Raw genomic sequence first — 12,083 nt, 5'->3', positions numbered from 1 at the left:
TAACAGCCGCAGTGGGGCGCTGTGTTCCATTTGTGAGATACAGAACCTGAGGCACAAAGACCTGGGTCTGAGATGTTCCACCAGAAGGGCTGAGCGGGAGTCTGCACTGTCTACTGTGCTACACTGCCTCTCATTATTTACCGAAAGGCATCCCAGAGAAGAAATGACCTGCCCTGTCTCCTGCAGAGTATTATTTGATGGGATAGTTGTGTTCTATTAACACGTGACTTGATCTCCAAAGCCCATGTCTTCGATTCCTTTCATAAGGGATGAGAAACAGTTCAGTGTTAATCTCAAGATTAAGAATGCAATCTATTTATCCTAAAATGTTAGTCGCTCAGTCGTGTCCAACTCTCTGTGACCTCATGGGCTACAGCCTGCCAGGCTCCTCTGTCCATAGGTTTCTCCAGGCAAGAATACTGGAGTGGGTTGCCATTTCCTTCCCCAGGGGATCTTCTGGACCCAGGGATCAAACAAGGGTCTCCTGCATGGCAGGCAGATTCTCTACTGCCTGAGCCAGCAGGGAAGCCCATTTAACCTAAAATAAACCCACAAAGCCAAATCGAGTTTCCTGCTGCACTCACATGATAACTAGTTGGCAACAAAACTACAATATAGCTTTTGAGTTAAAAGAGTTAAAAGAAATAAATATAAGATACCAAAACAAAAGTTATAATGTTCTTTGAAAAGAGTGATTTTCTGTAACTGATTTAAACCATGGTCATCATTAATCCTTCAAGTTCTAAAATACAATCAGACCCAGGGATATTTTTCAATAATCCGTGTCTAGAGTCCTCGGTGGAAGGGTTAGGGTGCTGATCCACTTTGCCTGATAAACCCTCTAATAGTGATGGACAGAACTGTTTGCTGACAAGACCCAAACACCCACCAATTCACAGAACACAACTTGTCTCAAAACAATCTTCTCTCTTAAATAAACTTGAATTGCAAAGACAACTTTCAAAATTCTTAAAATGCGCAAGACTAGTTTTAAGAACAGAACCCTAACATTTACTTGAGGATTAAATTTAAATGTGCTCATGTCCAATTCTTGGCTTGGACCAGTGGAGTAACTGTCCCTTTTAAGCAGACAAGCCTCTTCCATGTGGCCTGCCAGGTCCCTCGTGCCCCCGCATTGTCCTCACACCCTCCCTCCTCTCCAGCCTCAGTGGGCTTCTAGTCACTTTCAGGGGCTGGACTACTTTCATCCATGGGGTCTTCGTACCCTGTGCCCATTCCCTGGAATACTCTTTCCTTCTCCATCAGTCCAATCGCTTTCTCAGGAATGCCTGAGAAAAACCTCTATAGAGATTAACTCCATCAATCACAGCATCATCTACTTGTAATTCTCAGCCCTAATCACAGCTACTGTACAATGACATACACTCTACATAAAGTCAGTGCCTGTCCCACCCTCAGGACCACATGCCCCTGGAGGTAGAGCACAGATTGATTTTTCTCCACTGCTGACAGTGTAGTTGTAAGGTGAAGGCTGAGCATGGGGCTGGGGCCCAGTCAATGAGTGCTAGCACACAAGTGAATGAACCACTTCACTGCCCTGGGTTCACCAGACCAGCACCACCAATGGGGCAGGCATGGTTCCAGCCAGACAGAAACCAGTGATGTCATAGGGCCATGTGCCAAGAGGGTCAGGAGATAAGTGCTAGCGGTAACCACAAATTCGGAAAACCACCCCAGGCCATCCTGCTCCTCTGCCACACCACAGAGAGCTGCAAAATCCTCTGGTGGGAGGGTCACAATGTTTTCCTATGTGGTTCTCTCAGCAACTCATCAGCTGAGAGAGTCAGATGAGGGACCTGGACCGAGAGAGAGACCAAGATCTTAAGCAAGCAGTATACTTGGAACTTACAAGCAAGTGTTCTGATTTCAACTTGTTTCTTTATGAAAAGTTATTAGTCGCTCATTCATGTCCAACTCTTTGCAACCTCATGGACTACAGCCCGCCAAGCTCCTCTGTCCACAGAATTCTCCAGGCAAGAATGCTGGAGTGGGCAGCTGTTCCCTTCTCTAGGAAGATCTCCCCAACCCAGGGATCAAACCCAGGTCTCCTGCATTGCAGGCTGATTCTTTACTGTCTGACACAGAATTAAATGCTCTGTATCGAGATGCAGCAGGAGGCACCAAACAGAACTACAGATTCAAAGTGCTAGCCATCAACATATGTTGATTCTCACCAAATAACCCAAATACATAAAATTTAAATCTTCCATAACCCCCTGGACACAATGTTTACCAAATGCCATATCAGAATCTGGCAACGGAACACTCAACCTTTTTTCTCCACTAGAAAATCACAGCTACCAATCGTAAGAGGACAGTCAACTTGGAGGGGAAAAAAAACCCTGAAACTACAAGAGTCATTTCCAGCTCAGACAGTTCGAGGTGGCACTCCTGTAACACTGAGCTCTTTACACAAACTCCTGGCTCACTGAGCAGAGCCCACACCAATTCAATGCTCTGCCACTTTCAAGGAGCCAATTAACCCGGAGTCTCAAAACAATGCTACAAAAACACACCTGGTTAACACACATAATTCATACACATTTTGGGGGTATGTTATGCTCAGATAAATTTTGCTTAAAAAAAAAAGCCTCGCCACAGGATTTCAAGATCCCGGGAAGGGGAGCAGGGATGATGATGGAAAGGAAGGGATGGTGGGCCCGTGGGACAGGACACACGACCACAGTAGTGCTGCTAGCCAACCATGCTGATGACATCTGTACTTGGGCAGCCCTTCCCCACCAGCTGCACTCTCCTCCATAGGCAAAAATACAATAGATGCAGTCCACCAAGGCAGCAAAAATGAGACAAACATGAAAAGGAGCAGAAGGCGTTTAATGGGTTCGAGGTGGGCCAACCCAGATGGCAGCCCCCAATTTTTGTAAATAAAGGTTTATTGAAATGTAGCCATGTTCATTCATGTGTGTACTGTCAGGACTGCTTCCACAGGACAAAGGCAGAGCTAAGTACTTGCAACCAGAGATCTCATGGCTTGCAAAGTCTCAGACCTCAGGGCTTGCAAAGTCTCAAACACTGACTGGGGCTTCACAGAAGATGCTTGCCCAGCTCTGTGCTAGATATAGTCACTTAAGTGACAACTCTTAACATTAGGGAAATGAGGCTTGGAAAAAGCACTTGGGCACGTCCTGTCAGAAAACAGGCACTTTCAACCTGCAATGATGCAGTGACCTCAGGGGGCTCAGGAAGCCCACTCAGCAGTGCTGAAGATCCACGACTTCCCTTGGATGTGTCTGCCACAGTTGGGGTGGGGGGAAGGGCAGGGAACAGAGGGAGGGAGAGAAAGAGGGGGAGAGAGAGGGAGAGGAAAAAGGAGAGAAAGGATATTTCAAAAGGATACAGGAGCCAAGATGAAAGAATTCATGATCCATCAGTAAAGATGGAGAAATGGTCACAGACTGAAGCTAGGGAGAGAGGATAGCTGAGTGCACTATGGTGTCCTGACGGGACCTCTAAAACAGGTAACAGCCATTAGTAAAAAAAAAAAAACAAAACTAGGGAAATGTGAATAAAACTTGCAGCTTAGTTAATAGTGCTGTTAATTTCTTGTTGTTTAGTTGCTAAGTCATGTCTAGCTCTTTGCGATCCCATGGACTGCAGCCTGCAAGGCTCCTCTGTCCATGGGATTTCCCAGGGCAGAATACTGGAGTGGGTTGCCATTTCCTTCTCCAAGGGATCTTCCTGACCCAGGGAACAAACCTTCGTCTCTCACATTGTAGGCAGATTCTTTACCACTGAGCCACCTGGCTGACTAATTAATTTATTAGTTCAGCTAAATTTACTGAGGTTATAAGATAGTAACATTAGGGGATGCTGGGTGAAGACTATGTGTTAACTATCTGTACTCTTTTACAACAACGTTTACTTTAAAATAAAATTACCAAAGAAAAGAAAGTGGACAAGAAACAAACAATACAAACCAAAAATAAAACAACAAAGTAAGAGAGAGATCCGCTGGGCTGTGGTCTTTCAAGGAAAACTGTTGCACAACTTTTCAAGCGTGGAGTGGAAATGAGCCCCTGGCAGAAAAGGCAGGAAGGCGGGATGGAGGTAGAAGAACAAGAGGGCACTTTCACGGGGAGATGCAGAGCAGGGGCTTCTTCTTGTGAGCACGTCATTAAATAAGCGCCAAGTTAACCTGGCTGGAGGTTAAGCTGATGACACTATAGACCCAGGCTTTATAGTACAAGGATTACACAGCCGGCTCTCTGCTCGCAAAACAGTCTTCTGCTCACACTTTATAAACAAGCGGGGACCCTGGGTAGGAGCTATCCTCAGCGGCTGCCAGCCACGTCCTGCAGCTGTAGGCCAGGAAACCAGCTCACAGACGGGAGAGAAATAGGGGACACAAAGTCCTCTTCCCAGAGGGGACAGATACAGACACACAAGAGCCATCAGACTGTTCTCGCTACATTTTAAATTAGTGACCTTGAAGAGGAAACTCAGCACAAAAGCTTCAAAGCTCCTGAGAACCTCGATGGTTTCCCAGAGACTGTCCTCCTGGGCTTCCCCTGAGGAGGGAGGCCGAAGTGCTGCCAGCCATGTGGGAGGATCCTCAGCCTCAGGCACTTGCCAGCACACCATGGGCAGGAAGCTACAGGGGCCGCAGGAAAGAAAAAGTAGGAAATGAGCTTCAGTGTAGGGTATGCGAAAAGCACCAGAGAAAAATCCGAACTAGAAGATGACAGGCCAAGACATTCTACTGCAACCTGGTAAGGGATCAAGAAATCGTCAAAGTTTGTTTTCTCAAGACCTTTTCATCTGTAAAGATAAATAAGGAAATATAATTAAAATTAATAAGTCTCTAAATGGTACAGCTAGGCAAGTTTTTAACTCCCTGAGAACCAAAAAATCCTGTCACATTATCTTTCATAATATCTTACACATTTAGAAAGTCAGTACATATCTGATGAATTAAAATAACTTTCCCATAAATTTTAGTTTGAAAAATAGCTTAAGACAAAGCCTCACTATACACAGAAGCTAATTAACCTATGGAATGTGCAGAGGCCCAAAGCATAGCTCAGTCGTGGCCTTACATCTGGTGAGTGACTGTTCCAGATGGCCTGGGGCTGAGGATCCCCGGGTGTGGGACTTTCAACACTAAAGCCAGGACCTGAGGGTCCTGGGATGCAGAGAAATTCAGGTCCTGGAATTAAAGTGGCCTACCAGTTACAAAGGAAAGCTGAAACTCTGCACCAGCCATCTGAGGCTGCCCCTGGTTCTCACAGGGTCACACACGACACAAACAAGCACGGAATGAAGCGCCAGGCCCAGCAAATGCTGCCCATGATAGGGGTTGGAGAAGGGCAGCAGGGCAGGCCTTAGGAAGAGGCAAATCTTGATGGCAGATGACAGTCAAGACAGAGAGAACACGTGATCCCAGTAACCAAGGCCTGGATAAGGAATAAGTCATCTGGGTTGGAGAAAGACAGGTATCAACATTGGGAAGCAGAGCAGAGGTCAGCAAATTACAGAGATTAAAGACCTGGGATGGTCTCCTGCTTGAGCAGGAGTGGAGGTTCATGAAGAGTTTCTGAGTGGGAGCCGCAGGGTCAGGAGCGCCAAGGTGGCCTGAGGTCCTGCAGCAGGAGCCGAGGAGTGGCCGGCTCCAAATCCTCAGGAGGCTGTCCCAGTGAGGAACAGACCTAGCTGGAGACACCGCAGCTCATTACACTGCTCACGGTTCCAAGGAACAATTAAAAGCCTTTGTCTCTCAAAAGCAGGGTATCTAAAAATTAAAATACTATGAAATTCAGTCTACAGTGACCTCTAAATCCTAGATACAACAAAACAAAACAAACGACACCTGAAACAGACTTTGCTTTAAGGGATTTACAATTCGATAGAGGAAATAAGACCTATGGTGAGGCAAAGAACAGCAATACATGAACGGTCCAAGCAGTGAATACGTTAAAAAAAAAAAATGCAAGTAAACCAGATAGCTGTCCAACAATGGCTATTTTCATTTCCGGATGGCCCAAGGTCGTACCCTTTTCTGATCTGATTATAAAGGACTCTGACAATCCACACATTCATTATCGCTCTACTGGTTAATCTAGTGGAAGTGCTGCTGGCACTGCAGACAGAAGGGGTAGTGGAGCTGATCCCCGAGCACGTGCTCTCCCAAGCCCAGGCCTCCCCAGTCCAGCTCAGGTGCCCTTCCTCTGAGCCCCCACCACCTCCACTCCCTCCACTGAAGCCCCTCCTCAGTGGGACCAAGGCTCAGGGCAGGACCCCCTCTCTGCTTGGTCCTCCTCTGCCAGGCAGTAGGGAGCACACATGCAGCACCAGCGCCACAGTCCACTCCCTGCTGGGGGCCACACACTTCAGGCTGTCCTCATTCCCAGTCTGCAGATCCTTGGAAAGACCACGTCCCAGACACAGAGGAGGGAGAACTCACCTCCTTTGAAAGGCCCCACTCCTTTCAATCACCCCCCACGATGAGACCGACGGTGCTTCACCAGCCTCAGCTCAGCTCGGCCACACAGGGTGGCTCTGAGGAGCTACCTGCAGGCTACATCATGTATCAGTTAAGGATCTTAATCGAAACTGTCAGAAACACGCCTGGAACTGGCTTGGCAAGAAGAAGAATTCTGTCTCTGGTGTCGGCTGGACTTCAAGGAGAAGGGAACCACCAGACTGCCCCCTCCCCCTCCTTGGGGCTCTGCCTCTGCAGTTCTCAATGTGACATCACTCTTTCGCGCAGGTCCTCTGCAGCCTCAGCTACAGGCAGCACGACCAAAAGGGAGCTCTTCCCTAAGTGCCCATCTGAAGATACCCAGAGGCAAACCTGTGTGCCTGCCAGCCAGTCTAGGGTTGGGGTATCACCCTCACTGGCCACACAAGAACGCCGGGCTGGGTGGAGATGTGGAAGGAGAATTTGTCAAAAGAGAAGAGGTACGTTTTTCAGAAGATGGTGGAAAGACTCCAGGCAGACAAAGTAAGAGATGTTCTTTGTGTGAGTGCTCATTAAACTGTACCTTTAACATAACAATAATTTTACAGAACGATCTCCAGTTCAGATTCCACAAAGCAGGTACACTACAAAAATAATTTGGGGAAGTGACACAAGAGCTAACCTAAAAACTCAAAAAAATTAAAGTCACAGCTGCTAACAGAAGAACATATCTACACCAAAGAAGCTGGAAAGACATAATCTTAGAATAAAGGACAATCCTTTTAATCACATCAATTTAGCTTTATGGAAAAAAGCCCCATTTTCCCTCATTATCTCAGTTTGACCAAGGGTGGATAAAAACTCCATCCCGATGTGATGCCAGTCAGGCCCTGATGAGAATCTGGGCCCCACTGGCCCAGGTCACCTTCGGCCTTGTCCACAGGCTGTGTGAACTTGCCCCGGCCCTGCTGCAATTCATGCCCACTCCTCCCCCCATTGCAGCCTGGGTGCCTGGCTCCCAGGAGGAGCTCAGAGAGGGCATCCGCCAGCCCAGCAGCTACCAAACAGACACAATCTTATATATGCTGGAACACACACACACAAGCACACATGCAGTTTAAAATTCATACTCTCCCTGTTTTCAAAAGATTGGGATGATTTGTGTGTTGGCATCACCAACACACAACACAGTCATTAAGGATGCTGCTGCTGTTGCTAAGTCACTTTAGTCATGTCCGACTCTGTGCAACCCCATAGACGGCAGCCCACCAGGCTCCCCGTCTCTGGGATTCTCCAGGCAAGAACACTGGAGTGTGTTGCCATTGTCTTCTCCACATTAAGGATGAGATTTAGGTAATGATGAATCTGGACATCGGGGCCACAAAGCTGAATTAGGTACAACCTTCACCTCAACAAGTTTCATAAACTGGGCAAGCTGGGAATTACTGACATAAACCACCATCTAAATTAAATTTCTAGTCAGTTTCTTCTGTTTCTATGCTTAATAAAAGCTGAAGTTCATTTTAATATAGCCTCATTAAGTTCAACAGAACACATGGTAACTACACACAAATAAACAATTGATTGTGTGTTCCAATTTTCATCTGCTTATTGAATTAAAAGTTCAAACTTTGGGCAGCTGAAGTAGGATATCCTTGAACCCAAGGCACCATGCCAAAGCGTAACGTCCAATACTACATCTCTGAACAATTACTTCCTTGTTTCGTGTGCCTATGCAAAGCCACAGGTGACTTGGTCAAGTTTCCTCTTTTTAAACTATAAAGAAGGCTAGAACTGTATTATTAAGCTCTCTTAGTAAAAGCCCTAAGCTAGCCCAGGTCTTAAGATAACCAATGCTGCAGTTACTCTCCATGTGTCTCCCAGGATCCACAGGTGGAGGGCAGGTGGCTGCAGGCCAGAAACAGAGCAGCAGAGGTTCTAGCGGGAGTCAGAGATGCAACCCGAGCGGTGAAGCAGGGTGGGGTGGCTAGTGAGGAAGAATGGGAAAGGTGTGAGAAGGCCAGGAGAAGGTATGAACAGGAGGGGGAAGGAGGGCAAAAGACAGGCTAATTTAGGACTAAGCGTTCTGTGAGGAACAGGTTAGGTGCAGACAGAATGCTGGGTGTCAAGCCATCATGTGTGCACACACAGAGCCAAAGAAAAAAAACGCTACCATGGCTAAGAGGATCCAGATTGAGCTGCAATCTCTAAGACAAGTAAACCACTGACAGTTAGGAAATAGGTTTCCATCTTCCCCAGAAAACTCTGACTTTTTAACAGAAAGGTAAGTCTCTTGGACTATAAGGAGATTAAACCAATCAATCCTAAAGGAAATCAACCCTGAATATTCACTGGAAGGACTAATGCTGGCTGAAGCTCCAATACTATGGCCACCTGATGCGAACAGCCAACTCACTGGAAAAGACCCTGATTCTGGGAAAGACTTAGGGCAGGAGAAGAAGGGGACAACAGAGGATGAGATGGTTGGATGGCATCACCAACTCAATGGACATAAGTCTGAGCAAGCTCCAGGAGTTGGTGATGGACAGGGAAGCCTAGTGTGCTGTAGTCCATAGGGTCGTAAAGAGTTGGACAAGACTTAGCAACTGAACCAGTTTTTAGTTGAACTCAGCTGGGAAAAAATCCTCCTGCAATGCAGGAGACCCCAGTTCGATTCCTGGGTTGGGAAGTTCCCCTGGAGAAGGGATAGCCTACCCACTCCAGGATTCTTGGGCTTCCCTGGTGGCTCAGGGAATCTGCCTGCAATGTGGGAGACCTGGCTTTGATGCCTGGGTTGGGAAGATTTCCTGGAGGAGGGCATGGCAACCCACTCCAATATTCTTGCCTGGAAAATGCCCATGGAGACAGGAGCCTGGCAGGCTACAGTCCATGGGGTCACAAAGAGTTGCACACGACTGAGTGACTAAGCGCACAAAGTTCTTAGAGCTTACTGATATGTATCAACACTTTCACAAGCATATCTTAAACACAGAAGTTAATGAAAATCAAGCTCTATCATTTGTAGCTAAGACCATGTGGTTTATTAGTGTCAAATCAAATCAAGTATTGGAAGCAGGGAATCAAAGAACAGGGCCTGCTCAGTCAGAGCAAAAGGAGCCAAAGTTCAGTAGTTCACAGGCTCTCATTCAGGATGAGCACTGCTTGCCGCAGGGACATTTAAAAGACCAGAGTGACTAAGGCCAAAACAGATCACACACAAGGAGCAAAGTTTATTTATTAATTCTATTCTTCACTCTGGGGACAAGTGCAAAGGATTACTTAGTACATGCAGTTTGGCTAAAAAGCATTAACAAAATAAAGAGAAAATATTTATAACTAACTTCCATAATTAAGTTTGAAACAATTTTAAAAGTTAACATCTGTAACATGGAACCAAAGGCTGATGTTTTAAATTTGTTTGTTCCTACTTAACATTTAAAATTTTACAGCACAAAATTTAAAGTTTCCATATTTGTTCAGTTACTACTTATAGAGCTTTAGTCATTTTACCAGATTTAGCATTAAGTAATGACTGAGATTTTAAAATGTCGATAGTAGCCACACAGACTGGTATTTGATAGCATTTCAGATTTAAAATGGGCTCTCCTGGTTACTTTCCCCAATAATCGAGTTAAACTACTGATTTTTCCTAACTGTCATATGATTACTATACAATTCAAATTACCAGTCAAATAAATATCTTATATGCGTTAAAACTAAAGTGTGTAACAATTTACCATCAATTCTTACTGATACCTCTAAGGTCATTTAAGGTTAATTTTGTTCTAAACCAGTGCTTCTCCACAGGGAGAAAGTTTTGTGCTTAGAGCTCCGCTGACAAAACAGTTTAGTAAGACATTCTGGTTCTCACAAAAGGTAGAGGAGGGGGTGCTCCTAGCATCTGGGGGTAAAGGCCAGGAATGATGCTGAATAGCCCGCAATGCACAAGACAACCCTTAAACAATGACCAGGCCCAAAATGTCTGGAGTGTCTCTATTGGGAAACTCCATTCTAAATTCAAACAAGGAGATTTGCAAACACAGCCAGCTGACACCTTCAAAAAAACAACTGCCAAGTAAGTGATTCAAAGTGCACTAAGCTTTGTTATTAGTACAGAGACTGAGACATAATAAAAGTTGCTTTTCATACTATTGAAATGATGATCTGACTATTAACCACAAACGCATGAAGTTGCAGATGGGCATGAAGAGCAGTGTCCTCTCACTACCTAAGCAATTCATGACTGCTTAAAAAAAGAACATTTCAGGAGACAAAAAGAAAATGACGTAATGACATTCTTGACAGTTTTCTATGATGCTTCAATTTTCAAGGACAAACATCAATTAATCATTACTTTTTGTTGCTGTCCTTTAGTTCTAACCAACTTTTCCCCCCTCCACAGTTGTTAGATGTTTAACTCACTAAAGTTTAAAGTAAATGAGTAAAGTTAACCACATGATACTAGTTGGTAAAATAATCTTAGGCCAGTATCTGTCAAAGTATCTGCCAGAACTCTCATGCTTACCTGGCAAAAGAACGGGCTCCAGTTTTTTAATCTTTGGTTCCGAATTAATCTTATCGTCAGTCTGAAACACATTAGCAAAACAAATCAAAATCAAAATCCCCCCCTCACTCCGTGAGAGAAGGCAAATTTTTTTTCTAAGTGATGACACACGCGACAGGCACGTATCCCCCCACTTAAATTCTTTCACATTTTTACTAAACCCCTGTAAAGATCTGTTCGGGAAGGTATTGGGAGTCGGACCATAAAAACACTATTGCACAACCGCCTGAGGCGCCTCCAGGTGTTCACATTTACACAGGTAGGTGACCCCTTCCTCTAGAAGCCCGCAGGCGATGCAATCCCGCCGGCAGTCACAGCATGGACAGCCGCCGGGCAAAGGGCTAAGTAAATCCAGGTCCGATCGCTCCCTGGGGTTCCGTCTCCGAGCCGACAACGGCTGCGGCGGAGTTTTGCAAGTTTCCACCGAGCCGGCTGGGCTCGCTGGAAGGTGGCTTCCCCTCAACGGAATCCGGGGCCGGGGTCCGGAGTCCGGGACAGCCTCCCGGGCCGGCCCGCGCGCGGCTCCCCGGAAGCGCGATGAGAGGGCGTAGCGGGGAGACGGCTGTTTACCTGGGGCGGCGGCAGAAGGTAGGACCTGAAGGTGGGTCTGGGCGGCTTAAGCGAGAACATGATGCGGCCGCCCGCTCGGCACGGCCCGGTCGCGGCCCGGGACCCGCCTCCCGACGCCTGCGGGCTGAGAGCTCCCGGTGCGACTGCCCGGGCTCGGTCTGCAGCCAGCCGGGCCGGGCGGGCTGACGGGCGGGGACACGGCCGAGCGCCCGCCCGAGCGGGGAGGAGCCCGGGCCCATCCCCGGAAGGGGCCCGGCGTCCCGCCCCGCCCCGCCCCGCGAGACTGCTCGCGCAGGGCCGGCGGTCGGCCGCTCCTGGCCTCTAGGCTGCGCGGGCGCCTGAACGCGAGGCCTGTGCAGAGGGCCACTGCCCTGCCCTCAGCGAGTGCGCCGGGGGGAAGTGAGGCCCGGGAGCCATCTTGAGAGCGCGGCCCGGGCGGGGCTGGGGGCGCTCCTACGGCGGCCGGCAGGGTCCACGGCGGCCAGGGGGACGTACGGCGGCCGGCTGGGG

General features: G+C 47.4%; 1 protein-coding gene across 1 annotated transcript in view; it reads right to left on the bottom strand.

Annotated features, from left to right (window-relative positions):
• The window catches only part of MTMR10 (myotubularin related protein 10), a 38,030-nt gene extending 25,947 nt beyond the window's left edge, over window positions 1-12,083 (bottom strand). Inside the window, exons 1-2 of the mRNA XM_043489434.1 lie at window positions 11,574-12,083; window positions 10,965-11,025 (exon numbers count right to left, since the gene is read on the bottom strand). Coding sequence (XP_043345369.1) covers window positions 10,965-11,025; window positions 11,574-11,633 — 121 coding nt within the window. The 5' untranslated portion in view covers window positions 11,634-12,083. The remainder of the gene's footprint in view (window positions 1-10,964; window positions 11,026-11,573) is intronic.

This window comes from Cervus canadensis, chromosome 17 (assembly GCF_019320065.1).
Source record: "Cervus canadensis isolate Bull #8, Minnesota chromosome 17, ASM1932006v1, whole genome shotgun sequence".
In the NCBI taxonomy this organism is placed as follows: domain Eukaryota; kingdom Metazoa; phylum Chordata; class Mammalia; order Artiodactyla; family Cervidae; genus Cervus; species Cervus canadensis.
The sequence above is the reverse complement of the archived record's forward strand: the minus strand, read 5'-3'. Positions and strand labels throughout refer to the sequence as shown.